We start from the raw sequence: 23,546 nt of genomic DNA, 5'->3' as shown, positions 1-23,546 counted from the left end.
TAGAGTTAAGGAAATATTCGTCAATATTTATTATTTAAAAATGGTTAAATATTTATTTTTAAATAAATATCACTATATGACTCCTCTAGGAAAGTATGATCCGTCAAGTGACCATGTAACACCCCGATAATTTAGATTTATTTTATAAGTTTAATTAATAGTATTTTCTTGTATAGCTTATTTTTTTAAATAATTACATGATACATATAGATATGCACCATTAATTTTATCTAGATTATTATTATTATTATTATTATTATTATTATTATTATTATTATTATTATTATTATTATTATTATTATTATTATTATTATTATTAGTATTATTTTTGTTTCCTATTAGAACTAGAACTCTTTAAAAACTAGTATAAATATGGGATCTATTTTCAAACCCTAAAACAGACGGACACACTAATTAATTAGGGTTTTAGAGAGAGCAGAGAGGGCCAGAAACGTGTAGGCAGAAGATCTGAGCTGGAGTCAGATTTTCGCAGGAAATCATGTTCTGGCAGTTTCGGTAGAACGGCCATAACTTCCTCCACAGAACTCCGCTCTCTCAAAGACGAAGAAGTCGTATTTCTGGGAAAAATACGATTTGAGGACGTTTGAGGCTTCAAACGAAGGATTGAAGCTGACTGGTCTGTTCAGCTGCATTTTGACGAATTCTTCTGGTGCGGCGCTATTAAGACCTTCATTCCGGATTTTAGTTAATTGCCTTCGACTTTAAGGTGAGGGATTATATGCTTGTTGTTATATTCATGTATGTTTGAATGTGCTTTTAGTTCATGTTTGTTTATACTTGCTCAGATACATGTCTAGATACATGTTCAGAATATCATGTTCGAGTACATGATCAGAAACGCAGAATATCATGTTCAAGTACATGATCAGAAACGCAGAATATCATGTTCAAGTACATGATCAGAAATTCAGAATATCATGTTCAAGTACATGATGAGAAACACTTAGAATTCAGAATATGTGTATGACAATGTGAATTATTTGCATGTTTATGCGTACGTGAATATTTGCATGGTTTCTCACTGAGTATATTTTCAATATGCTCACCCCTTATCTTTTCAGTTTTGCATTTCTGGAGTCGAGGTGGCCATGGAAGTGGAGAATGACTAGGGATAAGGATTTTTACATTGAACATTTTAGTTGAACTTGTTAAGTTTTAGTTTATCGCTTTTATTTCATGTTACTGCTTTAGTTTTGGCAAGTTGAATTTAAATTGGTTTTAAACTTTTATAATTCAAGAAATTTTATTTTATCTATTAGTTTTTCAAAGATTTTATATTGAAAAGTTTATGAAAATTGGGGTGTTACATACCAGCTACGATAGTCACTTGATGGTGTCACTTAGTACTGCATATAGTTGAGAAAGAATATGCATAAATGTAAACATAAATAGGGATGTCAATCGTGACAATCCATGGGGTTTCGGGTTAGCCCTATCGGGTTACGGGTTATTCGAGTGGGGGCTAATCGTGTTGAAGTTTATTTTGAATTAGAAATTTCTAATCCTAACCCTAAATGTTCTGGTTTCGGGCTATAGCCCATTGGGCTAATCGGGCTCAAAAATTACATAATAACTTATGCATATCTTAGAGATATGAAGATGCAACATTTTAATGTTAAGTATTGAATTAATAATACAAATAAGTAAAATGATGAGTAACATTGAATTTCTAATATTGAAACAAAATATATTTTGCAAACTTTTGAAAAAAATATTTTATTATACTAATTTTCATAATCAAAGTAATGAAATTGAAAATCAAATACGAATAAAATTTTCATATAATCAAGTGAGTATATTATTTTCGGGTCAGTCTAGGGTTGGTTTCGGATCGACCCTATCGGGTGTCGGGCTATTCAAATTATAATTTTTATTGGGTTGAAATTTCCAGCCCTAACCCTTTCGGATTAGCGGGTTAATCGAACCAGCTCACGGGTTTATGGCTGGATTAACATCCCTAAACATAAATATGCATAACGTTACACACAAATATGTATAGTAATATTCGACTACATGCATAACTATGGTGGCAATGAGCAGCAGCGAGAGGCATTTGAGGGTCGCATAGTGATAATTTTTCAAGCATATTTCTATCCAACGTTATACATATTTGTGTTTATGTTTATGTATATTTGTGTTCAATTATAAGCATAATTTTGATGGCAGTCGTGGGAAAAAAATAAATTTTTATTAAAAAAATTAAAAAATTATTACTATTATTTTTTTTTTTAATTTCAAAATTGTTATTCCTATTTACCCCTGTGTGTATTTTGCCATGGAAGCCCTTAGAAGGCATTTGCAACGTGTCACACTCCTAGCGCGCCACATATACATATTGCATGGTCCATATTTTAGATCTATTTTGAATTTTTAACAAAAACTTTGAGAGGTCGAAATAATGCCATCAACCTTCAATTTGTTATAAAAATAAAATCTCCATTCTTTTTGTTATTGAAAGTTCACATATCAAGCGTATTACTATCTGAATCCAAAATATCGAAATCGTGCAACAACAATATGACAACACTAACTTTATTCAAGCAGGTTACGTAAACTTTTCGACGTTTGAAAATATTTGAAAATGTTAAGAGTTCAACCACTTAAAAAATGATGACATGACTGCAATATTTTACGAACAATACTAAAATCGAAAACTAAAATTAATACTCCTAAGATAATTAGATAATTATGAACACTTATAGGTCCACTTAAATTATTTTATTATTAATTATATTTTTAGAAAATAAACCATTATACATATATATATATATATATATATATATATATATATATATATATATATATATACTCGCTTACATACACAAAATTAAATATTTGTGTTTAATTTTTTTGTCATAATATAATATATTAGATTTATTAAATATTACTCCCTCCGTCCCAATAAAAGTGGCCACTTTTTTTTGGGCACGGAGATTAAGAAGGGGATTGTTATGTTTTAATTGAGTGTGACCCACCAAAATTAGTGAATAATTTTTTGAAAGTGGCCTACAATTGTTGACCAAATTAGTGAGTAATTTTGGTATTTTTAGAAAGTGGCCTACAATTGTTGACCAAATTAGTGAATAATTGTTGACTTAATTAAAGTAATCTTTTGCCATTTTTAGAAAGTAGCCACTTTTAATGGGACACCCAAAAAGGAAATGTGGCCACTTTTATTGGGACGGAGGGAGTATATTATTAATGTTAGTTTACATCTACATTTTTTATGTTAGATATTGTATTAAAAATACAAAGAAGTAAAATTATGAGTAACATTAATTTTCTTTTTTTGTCTAATATTGATATTCCTTGAAATGTTCTTTTTTTTTTTACTTTCTAAAAAATGTTTACATTTTACTGTCTTATGATATGAAACGTTTTTCTTTTACTAAATCCTATTTTTTGTATTATGTAATGTAAATTTTCAATTTCATTTCATTACTCTGTATTTTTATTTGTAACACTTAAATATATTTATAGAATTATATAATACATCTATTATGTATTACAAATACATATGAATAATCAGACCGTGCGAAGCACGGGTATAATACTAGTTTCATAGTCTTTGTGTAAAATGGGTACCGGTCGGGTATCCTATCCGATTTTATTGGGTACCTTAGCGGATGTGTATTACACTATTATTCCCTTCATTTCATTACAAATGTCTCACTTTCTATAATTGGAATGTTTTATTACAAATATTTGATTTCTTTGTTGGCAACATATTTTTTTTTGAGTGGATTTTGAAAATAGCCACTTTTATATAGCAAAAATAAATTTTACCCACTAATATAAAAACTTTAAAAAATACCAAATTTACCATTTTACCCTTACATATAAAATTTTTACAAATATCCACTGTTCACTGGTTGTGAATTCACAACTGAATTCAAGTATTGGTTGTGAATAACAAGTGTTGGTTGTGAATTCGCATGAATTCACGACCAACACTATTTCAAGTTGTGAATTCACAACCGATAAAACTTGAATTCACAACCAACACTATTTGAAGTTGTGAATTCACAACCAATAAAACTTGAATTCACAATCAACACTATTTCAATTGTGAATTCACAACCAACGCCGATAATTCAGTTGTGAATTCATAAACCTGGTTGTGAATTCAAGAACATTTGTACAAAATTGCGCGATTTTCATCAATTTATTCGTTACTTATATTTTTTTCGATTAAATTCAAATTGAATTCAACTTTTCCTCAAATTTCTCTTCTAAATGGCATACTTTCTTAAAGTAATTGAATAAGAACAATCCTCAAAATCTAGAATCCCTAAATCATTCTCGATCCCCAAAATCTAGCTGGAGCGAGGCGGCGATGCAGATCTGGGGCGGCGCGGCGCTGAGGCGGCAGCGTGGTGAAGGACGGGGCGGCACGGCCGAGGCCAGGCTCCGTTGGACGCGATTGAAAGCAAAAATCGAGAGAGATCGATTTACCCCCTTTGCTACCGTGGAAATCGTTAGCGAGTCGGCAGCTGTCGAAAACCTAGAGAGAGCGAGATTGAGTCCCTTTGGATCGGCGATGGCGAAAACCTAGAGAGAGCGAGATTGAGTCCTGTATGATCATGAGTCTCAAGGAAGCATACTCTATTAATGAGAAGATTTGTGGTAATTCTGCTATGATTTTACAGCAGTTTGAAGCTATTGTCTCGTTGAGTTTTCATGAGCAAATGACTTTGAAATTTTAGTATGTTTAGCTATGGTGTATCTGATATGTCTCTGCATAATTTCAGGGCTATTGGACGAGTTTTGTCATTTCTAAGGTATTTATGAAAATAAAATTGCCAGAAACTGTCCAGTTTTGACAGCCTTCACCAAATGTATAATATCTCCTAAACCTTTAATCTTTTTGGTTAACTACCACTTTTGGAGTAAACTGAAGTTGGGGTTTTTGAAATAGCATGGTATGCCATTTTATGATAATTGAGTCAATTGCTATGAATTTTTGAAAATGGCATTAAAATAGTAAGTTTTCTAATTAACAACTTAATCCTATTACACACATTTTGACTAAGTATTTGGAAAGTGGAATGTTTGTCAAGACATGAATGTGTGTTAGCTTTATTAATATTAGAGAAAATGATTTTGCATATGTATGATTTTCTAAGTCTTAAACTTAGTAGATGATAAAATATGGTTGATTGCTTATATGACAATGTGGCGTGAGTTGTGAGAGTTATGATTAACGCACATACGTGTTGATATTTGATGCTCGGACAAATGATTTCGAGTCTAAATGGTAGTGATGTGATAGAGAGTCATGCGAGTGGTTGATCCATTGAGTTAAACTTGGAAACGAATCTATGTAGTGTTATATACGCGTTGAGACCTCGTTAGACGACCCTATTTAAAAAAAATCATGCTGAAAGTTTAGTTGACAATTTTGACACATCGCCAAACAACTGTTATAAATTTTTATGTAGTAGTCTATTTCGAGCATCGTTTAATTTCTACTGAACCCTGACTCAACTACCTTTGAAATGGTACATTTCCCATTACCTAATTCAAATCTAGTGCAAACCGATCCTCTAAGAAAGCGGACTATTTTGCTTAAGTTGGACTTCTTTGATTTCAAATTTTAGATGGAATTATTAATTATAAATTAAGGTTGATATAATTGATTAGTTCTATTAAGAAGATGAGTCTTAGTAAGCTAATAATTTTGTTAATAATGAGTTAGTAAATGAGATAAGATGATTGCTAAGGTCATAAATTGTTTAAAAGAGATTAATTTATTAAGAATCAATCTCTCCTTTCTTAATTGACCTTTTTTTCTTAGCTCATCAATTCTTCATTTAATGATGGTCAATTCGGGACTTAACGGTCAAAGGGAAGGAGGAGACACGTGCCTGTTAACTTAAGGACGCAACGAGGTGGGGTTTTCTATGTTAAAATGAATGTTAAATGCATTGATGTTGAATTTTCTTTTCAAAGATTAAACTAAAAATATATTTTGAAGTTATTGCATAGCAAAAAAATTGAGGTTTTAGTATGTTATATATCTGCTTGTGATGAAGACTTCGGTCTTATGCTAGCGGAGATGTTACTAAGGATTTGTGTACACTAGTGTGACCGTAAGTCATCTAGCAGGTTGGCCAATCACAGAGCTGCAAAGGGAGACCTCCCTCTCAGTATTTGACGTTATAATAGATATGATACTTACTTGATGAGAAATAATGCCAGACAACTTTGAGGAAATGAAAATGAGGTTAGCTAATACATGGGTTTTATACAAATTCCTTGTGTTATGCATTTGAAATGGCGATGACAATATATATAGCTTTATAAGCATGAGGTATGTTTTAGCATGTGAATACTAAGTGTTTTTGTACTTAACCCTGCATATATTTCTAAATATACGGGTTGAGCCGATGAGGTGATGGAGCTGTGCTGAGTGGAATATCTCTGGGTTCTTAATAAATAATAAGTTATGTCGTCACATATAGCTAGCTATTTTTTCGTTGCAAAACTTTCGATGTTTCCTTATGTAATAAAACAATAAGTCTTTGAGATGTCAGGTCAACTTGAGAACTTGTATAACTTATATTTTGACGGTTAAATTATCTATGTACCTTTGTTGGCTTATATTGGCTAACATTGCTTGCATCGTTGGTTTTTAAGTTAAAATGAGATTTAAGTGTCTATGACGCCCCTTTTCTTTCCTTGTTTTCTTAATCCCCATCCCTAGTCGTGGTTGCCCCGGTTTAGCTATCCTTAGTTAAGTAGGGCTGCAATAGAGTGGTATTAGAGCCTAATTCTTTTACTCTGAACGTCTAGTATGACTCACCAAACTAATAAAGTATTAACAACAGAGAGTTGATCACACCATCACATCATGCTCAATCAGGAATGAAATTTTCATAGTTTATGCATTATTAAATTTTAATGAGCATGAGATGAGTGTTTCATAGCATGAAAATGATACTCTCTTCGTCCACGAAAAGTACGACACTTTTGCCATTTTGAGTGTCCACCAAAAGTATGGCACTTTCCTTTTTTGAACATGGACTCACATCTTTTCCTTATCTTTTATCCTTACAAATACCCTTTATTTACAAAAAAAACCATCATCAATTCAATCTCAACTACTCATTTCAAAAAACGACGGGACCCTTTCTCTACTACATAAAAATCACCATCAATTTTATTAAAACCTATACCCACCAAAAGTGTTATACTTTTGGTGGACGGATGGAGTAGTATATTACGCTATCAATGAGGATTTTTATTGTTGTGAGTTTGAACTTGAGAATGACCGCATAATCAATTCTAATTTATTATGGTGCTACGAATGAAACATTATATGATGTGATTGAGATGTTTTGTGATGATATTGTGTTGAGCACATAACATGAATGTTACTTGAGAAAGTACCATGAGTCGTAGTATCTTTAAACAACTTTGAGCGAGAAATATTTTAACTGATTTAGTGAGACACGAAGATTTAGATTAAGGAGTCTAATTTTATTAGAAAAAATAGAGGTTGCATACTAAGTAGATGGATGAGGTGAGATTTAAATATCTTGAAGTTTGAGTTGTTGAAATAATCATTATTGCTTATTATGTGTTTTCCTTAAGTTATATTTTGTTTATCAAGTTAAGATATGTTAGTTCCTCGAGTCACCCTTTAAGTTCTCCTTATAGGATGGCTCATACAGTGTGTTCCCCGAGGAGGAAGAGGGCCATTGCGAGGCCCACTCCTGCTAGTACACGCTATGAGTTTAAGTTATACGCTATGTGCTATCGTGATACTGTGGGCCAGTTTCTGGCAAATATTCATATTCTTTGGTTGGAAACCAATCTTGTTGGCTCTAATGGTTTAGACGGCATGATGCACCTGATTCGCCTACTGCCATTGGCGGGGATGGGCCCATACACTTTCTAGATCGGGGTGGACCTTGGCTTATATGGGGACTTTGATGGCTATGTGGCCGCTTTGAGCTATCAGTACTATCCATGGAAGTGCTCACCTATGGGGCCTTATCATTTGCCTCTTGAGTATGTACGGGTTGGAGCATTTGATGCGCTTCAGCCTGGAGCATATAAGGATGTGTTGGGTCCCGGTGGGGTACTGAACTGGTGTATGGGGGGAGGAATACACTAGTAGGCTATTTTTAGCTTTAAAACTGACATTGAAACTGATTGTGAATAGTGAATGATAGAATCAGTTTAAGGAAAGGGTTCAAGGCTGTGACTGATAATGAGTCAGTCAGTTTAACTTCAGTGTGAGGAACTGGTCGAAAAATTGAAGTTCAGTTAAGGGTTCAACCTTTTCACTTTTGAAATCAGAGTAGTGTTAGAAATCTTACTGGATGTTAGAAGACTTCTCAGTTAAACTGATGACACTTTTGGCAAAAGCGATTTAGGAAATAACCTTTAGTGAAAAAAGTATCAGTTTTAGGGTTTATCCTTTAGGTTATCAATATTCAGTATATGTCAGAATGAGTGCGCAGATAAGAACTGAAAAACTGAAAGCAATAAAGAACACAAGGATTTTTAGCTAGTCCACGGTCAGTAGATCACACTGACAATCGATTAAGCTCGTGCTTACGGGTGCATAACAAACCTTACAACTGAAAAACTCTTTTTTAGTGCCAACACACTAGGTTGGACTTCTATTCCTTAGCTTACTGGTGCTAAGTAAATCACACGTCTAACTTCCGGGTGCTAAACAACCTAGTGTTCAGACGGCTGTCTCGAACACTCTCTCAAACACTCTTTTCTCACTCTTGAAAAGGGGTTCGAATTTCCAACAAGGATTACTGAGAACGGGATCTCAGTAATCAGTTTCTAGGCTAAGGATAGGAGTGTATATGCCTAGAAAAACTAAGAGAATTTATGTTATCAGTTAGACTGATAGTTACAACTTTGGATATTCTCTTCTTCGATTCAAACTTGATTGCCGTGAGTTAGATGGCTCTTGACTTCGACAGAGTTTCAGCTTTGTGCGTTGAATAGGTGAAGAATGAGGTTGATCATTGAGCTCTATTTATAGATAGCATCTTGAGAATAGATCCGTTGGAGGAGGTCCATCTTCATTTTTCCTGCCATTGTGACTCAGATTCAAATCTGGCTAAGGTCCTCAGTCTTCGTCCTCTCTAAACTGAAAGAATGTACAGTCATTTCTTTCGTGGGAGAGGGTGTTGCAGATTAAAGCAGCATGTAAAGGAAAACTCCGCACTCTAAAGGACGATTCGGTAGATCTTCGCATTAAATGCAGCTGTCCTTGCATGCTTTCCATGTGGCTTCATTTGAAATGAATAAGACAACCTTAAACTGAGAATCATTTGGGACAAAGAATCAGTCCGAGGTTTCAATCTGATATTTTACTTCAGTATTAGTCTTGTTTTATCCAACGTAGCATGTATCAGTTGTTTACCTCATTTTTGGTTGATATTTGCGGGTCTTGGGATGCACGTTTGAGCATGCTCTGCGCATATTTGTGTTATTTTATACTTGCTCAATGGTTTTGTGTGCATTCCTGTTGTTTTGTAGGGTATCGTGGTGGTTTTGGTGTTTCGCGAAGCTTTTTGTTGATACGGCTTGGATCTCCCGCTTCGCAGAGTTGTACGGGGGTCTTGGACGCATTTTGGAGAAAAGTTGCAGCCACCGCCGCCTCCGCGCCGCCTGCCGCCCAGGCGCTCGCTGCCTCAATGCGGTCGTAGTGCCTTTTCTGCGGCCGGCGCCCGCGTTTTTTTTCTGGCAATTATGAAATTCGAGTTTAAAACCCAATTTTAGGGTTTCATTCTATACTCTCGCCCCAGCTAGTCCTCAACTGCGTTTTTACTATGTTTTCTGAGATTTTTGATAGAGAGAAACACATTAGGAACTATTGGATTACGCTCGATAGTCGTTTACTTGATTTGATTGTAAGTACTATCTTTTGGATTTACTAGTTTCTATAAGCTTTCTTGGTTGTTTATTTGCCTAGATAAATGAGCATATTAGATAATGGTATTTGATGTTTATTTATGCTTTTAACAATTCCATCGCCTAGTTAACGTAGTTAGATCGTTGTTTAATCCATTCTTGAATTCTCCGTTGGTAGTGCAGTAGATTTCATCAACACGTTCTTTAGGATTAATGGTGATTAGTGTTCTTATGAATTTGGATGCTTGTTCTTCTATCTTGCCTAGATAGTTGTTGATTTAATTACTGCTTTCTAGAGTGCTAGATTAGAACCCTAACTCTTATACTTTCTTATTATTTTCTTTGACTGCTTCCTATCTCTTGCCTAGGTAAATTTGTATGCTTTATTTTAATTACGCATTAGTTAATCGGAGAGAGAGTATCAGACCCAAACTTTTAATTAGAGTGTTTAGGTTTATTTCCTGTTTTCTGTGCGTAGCATGATCATAGCCCTGTTTAGCCTTCCTTGAGAGACGACTTGGGTTAGCTTATCACACTAGGACGACCTCGTACGATTGCGAGTCAATCCCTTAGGTGTTTTGGGTTGAGTCATCAGTGTTTTCCTAAAACTTGATACTTCAGTATGCGTGTCCTTCAGTATGAGTCAACAGTCTTGAGTCTCTTGGTCTTTAGTTTTGATTGGAACTTCAGTCTTCAGTCTTTAGATCTTTAGTCTTCAGACTTCAGTTCTTCAGTCTTCAGTCTTCAGACTTCGATACTTCAGTCTTTAGTACTTCAGTCTTCAGTCTTCAAACTTCAGTTCTTCGGCTCTTCAGTCTAGCTAAAACATGGACTCTAACACTTGAGTCCATAAACACCCTAGTCTAGTAAAGATCAACTAAATGTTTTAGGATCATCAAAATAAGGATATGATATTTCTATTATTTTTCCAACAAGATGCACATGCTCTGCTAGAGGCAGTTGGATCTCTTACACCTATGGAGATACCGATGTCTCCTGTCTTACCTCTAGTTCATCTTCGGATTGTCTCTCCCACACCATTTGTTCTCGGAGTTTGTAGACGAGGTTAGTTTGAGGCTGGTGGTTCCCGACCAGTCGAGAAAGAGAGAGAAAGCCTGAGGATGATCCTGAGCTCCAGTAGTCAATTGGGACGGTTCGTCTAGAGCCATTGGATCCATGTGGGTTGGGTTTTCTTGCAGATATGCACGATCTATACGAAAACCCATTTGTTGGATGCTCCACATCCGGCTACTTGCTCGAGAGTGATGCGGCCATCGAGCCAGATCCTGGTATGGCTGAGGAGAGTGAACCCATGGAGAATGAGGAGGGCTCGAAGCACGAGTTAGAGGTCAGCATGGGCAGCACACCATGGGCCTAGATTTTGGCCTTTTATTATTATGATGATTGTGTATATATGTTGGTGATACTATCACTATGACTTATTGAGATTTTGTATGATGCATATATATGTTATGCTACTTATGTGAATGATGTATATATTTCTAGCGATCTATGGGTAACAACTAGATGAGCGGACGGTAACAGTGATCCTAGTAGGGCCGTACCGAGACATAGTATTGTTAGTGATGTTAGCTAGGAGAATGCATCATGACAAGTACTATGCTTTTTGTAGGGTTATATGCCCCTTTGGCCTAAGTCCTCTAAGAGGCAACTTTCCTAGTGTATATATATAAGAGTAAAGTGGTTTTTTGCAGTAAATGTTGAGTAGTTATCGCTTTATGAGTTTGATATTGAGTTGAACATGAGTTTTCCTCGGAGTTGGAGATAGAATTTCGAGTGAGAATTTTTAAATGTTGTCTTGAGCATCATTTGAGTATTTGAAAATTTTCTTTTCGTTTCACGCAGAATGCCACCAAGGAGGTGTAATGATGTTGAGAGAGAAAAATGGCATGAGAATACTCCACCACTACCACTTCCACATGGTAGAAGAGTCGAGGAACTTTTTCTTTGACAAAATCCACCTTGATTCAATGGAATGGGGAACCCATCGAGGATTGGGTTTGAGCATTGGAGAGAATTTTGAAATTTTTTTAGGCGCAATGATCAAGAAAGATTGTTGTGCATGTCTTTCCAATTGACAGCATCAGCTGATTATTGGTGGGAAGCACGTCAAAAGACTTTGACACCTGAACATATTGAGAATTTTACTTGGGAGTAGTTCAAAGGGACACTGTTTGAAAAGTATATACCGATAAGTTATTGCAAACAGAATGAGGCTGAGTTTACCAATAGGAAGACCGTTGCAGAATACAATAGGAATCTTTGTGACTTGTCGCAATTTGCACCACAAAAGGTAGACATTAACGAGAAGATGTCTGAGTTATTATGTATGAGGCAGTATATTCGAGTGGTGCTGGCAAGTCAGACTACATTACTCTATGCCGAGGCTTTGAACCGAGTCTTGGATATGGAGTTAGCAATGTAGTCGGAGAAACAGTTACATGCACCAAATATAACTTGATCAAAGATAGGATTCCTACAAATGATAACTTGATCAAAAGAAACATTATGTCTGATGCCGAAGATTCATTATGCGTTCTCTGCTTATGAAGCCTTGAAACTGCCCTCCATTTGATGCTTGAAAGTGCTGATTTGCGACTCAAGTCTGATCATTGGTGTGTACATGGCTGAACTGTGCTCTCACCATATATCTGGATTTGTGCAACCATTTTAATTAGACATGCATTGTTTGGAGGATATGGAAGGTGAAAAACAAGCTTATTTTCAAGGACATTAATCCAAATATCAATAAGGTTGTGGAACATGTGAAGATTAATTCTTGGAGATGGTTTCGTGCAAAGTTTTAGTGTTCTTTTTGCTATTCAGTAACGGACCGGTGCATATATTCGAAAGTTTGTATCTCTCTTGTATGTATCCTCTTGCTTTTTGTAAGACCATCTTTATCAGCAACCATCCAACCACCCAACCATCCAACCATCTTTAATATTTAATTAATTTCTCTCTTTTCCACATCACTAATATTCATCCCAACCCAACCACCTCTATTTTTGTTCATTTATCAATGACCACCCCAACCATCCAACCACCCAACCACAACATAATTTTATAATTATTTTATTATTATTTTTATTCGTAATAATTTTAAGGGTTAATTGCATCAAAATACCTGACATTTTCCCAAAATTTGGTTTTTTGACAAACTTTTTAATTGTAGCAAAAATTTTAGCTACGTTTCAATTTATTGCAATGTCCGTCCCGCGTATATTTTCAGCCAAATCCATACTGAGGTGGACCTCCGTAAAGCTTAGGTGGCATGTCGTGCCGGGTAATGAAACATTGTCGTCTCAAATCCATTGCAATAAATTGAAACGTAGCTAAAATAAATTGGTCGGAAATGAATGGATTTGGCCGGAAATATACGCGGGACGGACATTGCAATAAATTGAAACGTAGCTAAAATTTTTGCTACAATTAAAAAGTTTGTCAAAAAACCAAATTTTGGAAAAAGGTCAGGTATTTTGATGCAATTAACCCTAATTTTAATAATATTAAATATAAATTAAAATATTATAAAAAAATAAAATACAAAAAATAACAAACTAATAAAAATTTAAATTACGACAAACTAAAAATATAAATTGCAACAATCCAAACTCGAAATAGAAAAAAAAAATAATACATACTACGCATTTAATTATCATCTCCAAACTTTTGCCATATATGCTCAATCAAGTCATGTAATAGAGAGCTGTGATCTTCTCTATTGCGAAGTTGGGACCTAGTTCTCATATAGCTCGCTAGGCTTGCAATCCTATTCGTAGAGTATATGAAATCATTAGTTTCCACTCCATCTTCACTTCGACGAGTATTCTGTCTTAGTCGATCTTCGATGAATTCTGTAGGATCATGATAGTTAAGGTAATTGCTTCTTTCATCTTCCACTATCGTATTATGCATGATGATGCAAGCAATCATTATTTTTCCCATAATATCACGATCCCAAATAAGACATGGCCGCTTGATAAAAGCAAAACGCGCTTGTAAAACTCCAAATGCTCGCTCAACATCTTTTCGTGCAGCCTCTTGATGTTGAGCAAACAACTGATGCTTTCGAAGTTGTGGAGCAGGAATAGATTTGATAAATGCCGCCTATTGAGGATATATACCATCAATGAGATAATATCCCATATTCCTTTCGCGACCATTAACGATATAATTGACCTTAAGTGCTCGACCTTCCAAGATATCATCAAAAACAGGCGATTGATCAAGTACATTGATATCATTTCTTGAACCTGGGGTTCCAAAAAATGCATGCCAGATCCATAGAACTTGTGATGCAACTGCTTCCAGAATAATTGTTGGCGTACCGCTTCGTCCTGCATATTGCCCTGCCCATGCAGTAGGGCAATTTTTCAATTCACAATGCATACAGTCAATACTGCCCATCATGCCTGGGAACCCTCGCCGTTCTCCGATATGAAGAAAAGCTGCCATATCTTCTTCAGTTGGCTTTCTGAGGTACTCAGCTCCGAAATTGGAAATAACACCTTCAACAAATTTGATGACTGATTTACGAATGACTTGGGCACTCATTCGTAAGTATTCGTCATGCAAATTGGCTGAGATGTCATATGCCAACACCCTCATAGCAGCAGTACATTTTTAAATTGGAGACATACCAAGACGGCCAGCTGCATCAGGGTGTTGTTGAAAAAATCTATCGGTGGCGATGAGCTTGTTCATTATACGTTCGAACAAAGGCTTTCGCATGCGAAACCTTGTTCGAAAATATTCTGGGGGATAGATTGGATCTTCTGAAAAGTACTGCTCGAACACACCTTCATGGCCTATCTCACGTCTTCTTTCAATATACCGCCTCCTTCCTCTAACGGCATGATTGGTAGGTTGTACAGATAGACTTGCGGCCTGGATGACCACATCCTCAATGATGCGATCAAGTTGGCGATTATGTTCGGCAACGCTTTGTTCCCATGCTTCATCATCGCTGGAATTTGAAGCATCAATATTAGAACTAGAGGCCATTTTTTGAAGATGAGTTTTTTTATATAGAGTATAGAAGAGATAATTGTTCTGTTATTTGAGAGAGTACATGGATAAATATATAAGCAAGAGCATGATAAGTGTCAGATGCTATCTTACACAATAATTCAGAAATCACATGGGTGGTGCCACTGAAAGTAAAGGCTTTTGGAAATATCGTGACAATAATTCATAAATCACATGGGTGGTGCCACTGAAAGTAAAGGCTTTTTGAAATATCGTGACAATAATTCAGAAGTCACATGGGTTGCCATTGAAAGTAAAAGCTTTTGGAAATGTCGTGACAAAATGAAATTACATTGAAATTACACAAAATGAAATTACATTGAAATTACACAAAGCGAAATTACATTGAAATTGCACAAAGCGAAATTACATTGAAATTACACAAAATGAAATTACATTGAAATTGCATAAATTGAAATTACGTAAATAAAACATACAACAATAATTTAAAGAACACAATAATTAAAAATAAGCATTATAAGTTCGATTACATTTCATAAAGTGCTGCCATTAGCCGACGTTTGAGAGCTTCCTCATCTGGAGATAACTGGTTTTTTTTCATCAACGTATTCAACGTAGATGTTTTCATTTCTTTTTCGCGTGTGATTCTCATTTCACGTAGTTCAGCAGTGAAAGCATCTGAAACTATCGAAGATTGTGATTCTGTTTGTTTTTCTTTTCTTTTAGCCTTAGCTTTAGCTTTATCCCTACCACTAGGACGATGAAATTTTGAAGCATCACTACCTGGAGTTTTTGGAGTGGAGTCGGTTGGAGGATCCACATCTTCATTGTCCTCGATTTTTTTGAGCTGCTACGACTTTCGTCAACACTGTCTTCATCGTCTGGGTGAGAACGTCGTACGTAACCAGTACTATCCAATTTCAGTTCCCAGTTCGGATAGCTGCTCATAACTTTTTCAAACACCTCATGGTGGGTAAACTTAGGTTTACCGTAAATTGCTTGAGCTGCTTTCTCGATATCCTCTTTGGACTGACCGCTTGTTCGTCGCTCATATGCTTTCTTGTATGCAGCAACCCACAGAGTTACATTTTTGTTGAGGCGTTTGTAACGGTTCCTCAATGATTCCACGCTCCTTCGACCTCCAATTTCTGGATTATCTGCTCGACTTTGCTCATACATATCTGCAACAGTTTTCCAAAACGACTTACTATTTCAGTTAGTGCCAACAATTGGATTGTTACTGACAAAGCACCAAGCAGACATTAGTGATATATCTTCTATATCAGTCCAACTTTGCGCATTGTTGGAAGGGTTTGCAGAAATTTTTTCAAAGGTTTGGTGATATTCAGAAATAGGAGAATCAGTAGGATTCTGCGAGAATTCTGAATTCATAGCATAATCAAACTCTGGGAATTCATTGGAGCTTGGAATATCAGCAAGATTTGGATAATAGTCTTGGGAGGGGTTGAAATTTTGAGAGTTGAAGAAAGAATTATTGCCTCGATCCATTGAAAAATAGAGAAAGAAACACTAGATGTTATATGTAGAGAATGGAAATAGAAGAATTTGAAGGTGTGTTGAAACATAGCAAGAGTGGTCTCTATTTAAAGAGAACGAAAAAATATAAATTTTGGTATAATTATTATTATTTTTTAATATTTTATATAAAAGATATAATAGTTTTTATCAATTATCTAAATAAAATCTACTGAACCAATTATATGTTGACAAGTGTCACCACCTCAATGGATGAGATAAGGGGATAGAGAGAGACCAAGGGAGGTCGATTTTTTGCCCAAGTCAACCACTTCCAATTCATTCACTTTTAATTGTTATTTTCCTTTTCCCCATATTAATGACGTGGCAGCGACCAGGTCTCATAAATTGAGACCGATAAACATGGTCTAAAGGTTGAGTACCTCTTGTACTTTTCATTTATATAATCTTCTAACTTGATCTTTCAGGGGGGAAAAAAAGAAAAAAAAATATTTCACCCGTTTATAAAAAATAAAATATAATTACTATTTTTAGCGTCCACAAAAAGTGAATCACTTTCTTTTTTAATATATGACCTCATATCTTTTTCTTATCTTTTATCCTTACAAATACTCATATTTATAATAAAATCAATCATTACATACAATGATGATACATTTTCTTCACTACATAAAATCACCAACAATTTTATTAAAATCTATACCCAAAAGATATGTCAGCACTTTTCTTGAGTAGAAGAAAATCAAACACATTGTTGCAACTTGCAAGCTGCAAAAACTGGTGTGTACAGTTGAACAGTCTTGGAATTAAGAAAAATACAAGTACGCTTCAAAACCTGTCTGAATCCAGCATGACTGGCAAAGGGTCACATAGCCTACTAAACGAATTACTCCATAACAACGCAAAATGTGAGACAGTCAAGATCTACATCTAAACTCATATTTCAGTGACATTTTGTTGATATTTATAATTACAAATATGCCAACGAATATGAGAATGACTCTATATTTTGACAAGTCTCACACAATACTCTCCCTAACAACAAACGTTATCTGGGGCCTGAAAGCTCAATGGCCTCAATAACAAACGACGATTCATCGCAAGTTTCATTAAAATTCAACGAGAAGCTAAACGTTCGACCTTGACAAAGGTCGACGCCACCCTGCGCCTCCGGCTGCTCCGACTGCCCGTTTACCCCTTCCAAGATCTTCAAGACCTGCGACATTTTAGGCCTGAGATCTGGATGCGACTGAGTACACTGCAGGGCGAGTTCCACGGCCTTCTCCAGCTCGTCTGAGTCGAAACATCCCTTTAAATTCTTGTCTATGAGCTCTTCGAGTTTCTTCTCTGCATACAAAGTTCTAACCTAGATGATCCCAACAAATCAGCTCAAGTTAGAGCATGTTTAGAATATGGTAAGGAGACGTGCGAAGATGAAGTCTCGTCTGCTTACCCAGTCGAGGATCATTCCACGCTGAACCTGCCCGTTGGATGCATTGGCAGCATCCAACGCTTTCTGCCCCGTTATCAGCTCGAGCAGCAGTATCCCAAACCCGAAAACATCAGTCTTGTCCGATGATTGGCCGGTCGAGAGATACTCTGGAGCGATATGCCCTACAGTGCCACGGACCGCAGTGGTCACGTGCGAATCTCTAGGATCTAAAAGCTTAGCTAGACCGAAATCTCCAACAACCGCTTCAAAACTCTCATCGAGCAAGATGTTTGCAGCTTTGACATCTCTGTGGATGATTTTCGGATTGCATTGCTCGTGTAGGTATAGAAGGCCACGAGAGGCTCCAAGAGCAACGTGCATGCGCTTGCCCCAATCGAGAGACGGCTTCTCCTGCGCAGGATCTGTTGATTTGATGTACAATTGTACACACACAAGTTAAGACCACCAATCACAGATGAAAATTGCAGAAGGTGAAATCTAGTCATGTAACAAACCTCGTAGACGGTCTGCAACACTGCCATTAGGCATATAGGGATAGACGAGTAGTTTTTCCTCAGTGGTCATGCAGAAGCCATATAAACGGAGAAGGTTTCGATGCAGAGCCAACCCTATCATCTCAACTTCCGTCTGAAACTGCACTTCCCCAGTGAAGCTAGGGTCTTTCAGTCTTTTCACTGCTACCACCGTCTTATTTGGAAGAATGCCTCTGTATACAACTCCAAATCCTCCTTGCCCGAGTACGTTTTTAGGGTTGAAGTTGCTCGTTGCTGTTTGCAACTCACGCAGTGAGAAACGCTTCAACTGTCCAATATTGAACTCGTAGTCTTGCTGCACTGCACATTCAGATGATCAAGATGGTTCTGTTATCATCTTTTTAGGTAAAAACTTGTGCACATTTGGATAAACGGAGCATCCACCCCAATTAGGGTTCACCTATCCCCAATGAGGATTTACTTTTAACAATTAGGATTTAATTAGAGTGGATGCACAAGAGTGTGCCTCTCTTTTTATGGTAGCTGACGAAGAAGAAAGAGATACGAGAGCAATTAGGAGGTACCGTATGATGTGTAGAGAATGCGAGACCTGTACAAGTGCACCCAACATAAGAGGAGTAAGATAGAAACAAGAAATGCGCAACTGACTCCAGCTACGACGGCTGCAACTAGATGATGATGATGATGATGTTGGTGGTGGCGGATAAAGTTTGGATACGAAGTTGTTTCTGAGAGAAAGAGATACGTGAGCACAAATCAAGATAAGGTAAAGTGTATTATATGATAAGAAACTATATGGTACCGTACCATTAAGTGGTTTCGGAGCAGCCATACAAATTTGTGAGTTTGAAGAGCATAGAAAGACGTTTCCTGCAACACTGCAACAACAGATCGAAAGCATTCCCTTCAGAGGCCAGAACAACAGACACTCAAATCAAGATCATAGAGGCAAATATCATTCTTCAATCTTTTTTTTCCATTTATAACACAATTTTGTGTTCATTGACAACATAGAAGTGTAAAAAAAATGAAATTGTAGTGGTTCAGTTTCAACCATAGCCACAGAGAGTAACTCGGCACCTATCAAACACAATGTATAAATAAGCATTGAATTTACAGAATTGCAGAGCATTGACAAAGGGGAAACAAGAGGGCACATTTGATTTTTCATCATCTAGCATAGAGGCTTGTGCTTATGTATTGAGTTATGGCTTGTGCTTATGTGTTGAGTTATGGCTTGGCAGCGGTCCCAGACGTAGTCATGTAGTGACAAATTGGGCAACCAATTTTCGTGTGCTTTTTCTTGCTTTTGTATGCAGCATAAAACGAAAGATGATTCGCTTTCAAGCAAGATGGAGTGTGTTGTAGTGAATAATACATAAACATACAAATGCAAGCAGAAAGAAAGATCACATAAAATTAAGTGCTATAACAGTTTCACCTGTAGTCTTTAGCAAGTATCTTAGGTATAGGACCGCTTAAGTTATTAAACGATAAGTCCCTGCAAAATTTGTATTACCATTTTAATTAGCATCAATTTGGTAATCTCATAATCACAAATTTTGAATGGTTCTGGTAAGAAAACATACAAGACAGAAAGACCTGTAAGGTTGGCTACATCTCGAGGGATTTGTCCAGATAACTTGTTTTTGCTAAGTTTCCTGAAAATTCATAGGGCTCAATGATTAAGCAATCCAAACCAGCTACCAAATAGAGTCTAAATCAGCAATAGCAACACATCCTTACAAGTAGCTGAGTCGAGCTAGAAGACCCAGAGAGCCTGGAATTCCACCATCGAACTTATTACCAGAAAGATCAAGAGTTTGTAATTCGGAAAGCTTTCCAATCTCGGAGGGAATGTTCCCTGATAACTGATTATTCTGTAATAACCTGTTTGTAGGCAGCTTATTTTCTGGAAAGTGATCTTGATAAATAACTATGAAGAGAAACTAACAGTAGAAGAAACATAGCTGCATTCATTCAGGGATTCAATAGGCTAGAAATTTTAATTAGATAAGCAAACAAATTCAACAAAAATGAGGACAAGTTCATATAGAGACTCTAATTACTGGTCTTGGGCATATTAACAACCCTCACAGCACATAATGCATCTCAGATATTATAATAATTTAAGTTATTAGTTATCTAAAGCAGCATTGAACCAGAAAGCATGAAATGAATCAAAATATTCAGTTGAAACAATAACTTACATTGTGCGAAGATGAGTTAAGTTCCCAATACTTGGTGAAAGTGTTCCAGATAATCCCATGCTAGGCATTTCTCTAACAGTCACCAAGAAACAAGACAAAAATGACAAGAATGAGAAAACACAAAAAGGGAGGAGGGATGGTGAATAACGCAAGTGTAAGAAATACCCACAAAGAAATGACAAAGCTTTCTGCAGAGCAGCCAACCATGTACCAAGTGCAAGGGTCCACAGAGTTGATATCCCATCCATCAAGAACATGGTTTTCATCTCTCATCTCTCTCTTCATACCCATCAGAGCAGCAACTGCTTGCAACATTCCAGAAAATCCACATTATTCACACACACACACAACGCGCGCACACACACAGGAATGGAGCAAAGCTCACCTTCAAAGTTGACACCTTTAGGTGAAAGAAGACTGGAAGAGCAAACAACACTATTAGCCCAGAAAATAGTTAGCAACAATGCTAACCCTATTTCTCTCATTATCTCTCTAGGAAAGAAAGGGAAAATAGAAAAACTCGGAAGCTCAAAATGATATTCTTGGCTTCTTACACCTCTGACAATAAAATATTGTCAGATGCAATCACGAGGTTGAAACAAAACAATATAGTTGGCTGAGGAAGACAGGGGAAGAAACCACAGAAGTCTTTCTTCCCATTTCCCCTTTTTGCAGGTCTCTAACAAATAACAAGACATGCAATTACTGTTCACATATAGTAAAACAGAGTTAGAAATTTCCAAACTTTTAATCCAACTAATTTTGTTTCTTTTCACCCACTTTTGGTTTTGTCTTTGCTATTTCTAAGTCTTCAGCTGCAGTGATACATTTCTCAAGACATCAGAGTCAAATTATAAAACATTTTATTTTCAATTAATTATGTTTTTTAGAGCATTAGCTGCAGTCTGCAGATTATCCCTTTCTTTTAGAGGGATGCAGATGTTATCCTTGAACGTATGGATTCTACGAGATTTAAGGCGATAGTCTTCGCTCTTTCTCTTTTGCAATTTCTCCCTCTTTGTCTGGCTTATGATTTGCATTGTCGATGTATTAGAATTTATAGGACAAAGCATCTTTAGACATTGTGGGTCAACAACAAAGTGGTGTTTTGATACAAGTTCCAATCTTGACTCACTCCATCCCAATATCAGTAACATGAAATCATCATTGCACTCAATAATTACTCCCTCTGTTTTTTTTTTTTATTAGATATCATATTTTAGTATTTTTACTTGTTCTTTAATAATCATTGATTCATTTCTAAATTTAAGAGTATAATTTTGATATTTTTTCTATTTTATTTTTATTTAATATTTATTAGAATACTAGTAATTAATTATATATCTATACTATATTAAAAAGAGAGTTTCCAATTTGAAATCAATTTTAAATTAATTTCAAAATTGAGTGACAATTTTGTACTTATAATAAAATTGAAGGTTTATGTTTAAACTAATTTTTTTCATTTTTCTTTAACTTCTTATTTGTTGTTACATTTCTTTCCAAAATTGTGAAATTTGTTTAATTATAAAATATTTAATATTCATATCAAATTAAAGATTACGATAAGAGCTTTAATATGATACTATATTTTATGAAAATATTTGATTTAAAATGTAAAATTTAAATTTATTTAAATATTAAAGTTTTATAAATTTCTCTCTCCTCTCTCATCTTTTTTGAATAAATCTATTTTTAATTTTTTTTAATTAGTATTTTATTTTTAATTTTTTAAACTTATTTTATTTGTTTTTCAATATCAAATTTTATAATTGTGAATTCTTTTTTATTTTGTCAATATTCAATTCAAATATATTTAATTAAAATTAATTTTTGATTATATTTATAAGTATAATAATTGAATTAGTATTAATTTTATATAAACATAAAAATTAAAAATATTTTCCCGTGCATTGCACGGGATGCAAATACTAGTATACGTTTATTATGATAATTGATAAGATTATAAATATAACTTTTTTATTTGTTTATGGTATGTGTAATTTGAGGGCCGAAAACAATTAATAAAAATGGACTGAGTATATCACTCGATTCACCCACAAATTTGATTTATCAAATGGCGTGTGATCACAAAAATAGAGGTTCACGGATCAAATTATGGGCGATTACCAAGTAATGCACAAATTTTAATTCATTTTACAAATTTAACACAACTCTTAAAATGATGTAATAATATCACTATTTATAATTTGGGTAATTTTATTCACAGCCTCCATTTTACTCAATATAGCCTTTAATTTAAAATAATAATAAAAATAAATATAAATGTACTATTATATCCTTATAAGTTATAACCCCTAATTTCTTATAATGAATTAAACTCAAAAAATATGAAAGATATGTATAGCCCCTCCGCTAATCACTAAATTTGCAAAATATATATATTTGATGTGAGAAGGATCTTCATCTTCAAGAACCTTCATCTTCTTCACTCGTCACCGGACATGAAAATGCTTCACCCATCCCCCAAATTCCAACCATTTCTATCAAATATTAATTTAACTCAACATCCAAAATTATCTATAAAACTTACGAGAATCGCATCAATGGCTCTGAAACTGTCGACTGCCTCATACAACAACGCGTAGGTGAGAAGAACATTTAAGATCATTTTCTGTGCTATTCGTATGCCTCAGCAACACCAGCCAAAGCCAAGCAGGTGAAAGCATTATCCGGCAACTTGTTAAGAAAAAGAGCTTCGTATTCCATCTTCTTCACACTTCAAATTAAAAAAAAAAAAAAAAGAATTGCAGATATCAATAGTTTCGATTCAAAGTGGCTATCATATTCCATCTTCTTCACACTTCAAATTAAAAAAAAATGCAAATAATAGTGGTTAACAGAGGGGCTATATAGATCAATCATTTTTTTAGAGTTTAATTTATTATAAAAAAAATTAGGGATTTATTAATATAATGGTACATTCTTATTTATTTATTTATATTATTA

General features: G+C 35.2%; 2 protein-coding genes across 2 annotated transcripts; both read right to left on the bottom strand.

Annotated features, from left to right (window-relative positions):
• Window positions 1-13,581: 13,581 nt before the first annotated feature.
• LOC131008492 (uncharacterized) lies at window positions 13,582-14,937 on the bottom strand. The gene is made up of 4 exons (XM_057935366.1): window positions 14,574-14,937; window positions 14,325-14,513; window positions 14,113-14,282; window positions 13,582-14,040 (listed from the first exon to the last, which is right to left on the bottom strand). The coding sequence occupies exons 1-4, from the start codon at window positions 14,935-14,937 to the stop codon at window positions 13,582-13,584; spliced, it is 1,182 nt and encodes a 393-aa protein (XP_057791349.1).
• Window positions 14,938-17,141: 2,204 nt separating this feature from the next.
• Window positions 17,142-21,607, bottom strand: LOC131013523 (probable LRR receptor-like serine/threonine-protein kinase At5g45780). Its single transcript, XM_057941634.1, has 11 exons — window positions 20,962-21,607; window positions 20,746-20,878; window positions 20,577-20,648; window positions 20,113-20,256; window positions 19,956-20,027; window positions 19,808-19,867; window positions 19,174-19,244; window positions 18,930-19,094; window positions 18,367-18,705; window positions 17,873-18,273; window positions 17,142-17,785 (listed from the first exon to the last, which is right to left on the bottom strand). The coding sequence occupies exons 1-11, from the start codon at window positions 21,059-21,061 to the stop codon at window positions 17,468-17,470; spliced, it is 1,875 nt and encodes a 624-aa protein (XP_057797617.1). The 5' UTR covers window positions 21,062-21,607; the 3' UTR covers window positions 17,142-17,467.
• Between the last annotated feature and the right edge of the window lie 1,939 nt (window positions 21,608-23,546).

This window comes from Salvia miltiorrhiza, chromosome 2, assembly GCF_028751815.1.
Source record: "Salvia miltiorrhiza cultivar Shanhuang (shh) chromosome 2, IMPLAD_Smil_shh, whole genome shotgun sequence".
NCBI classification, from domain to species: domain Eukaryota; kingdom Viridiplantae; phylum Streptophyta; class Magnoliopsida; order Lamiales; family Lamiaceae; genus Salvia; species Salvia miltiorrhiza.
Note: the sequence above shows the minus strand (reverse complement) of the source record. Positions and strands in the feature narration are given on the sequence as shown.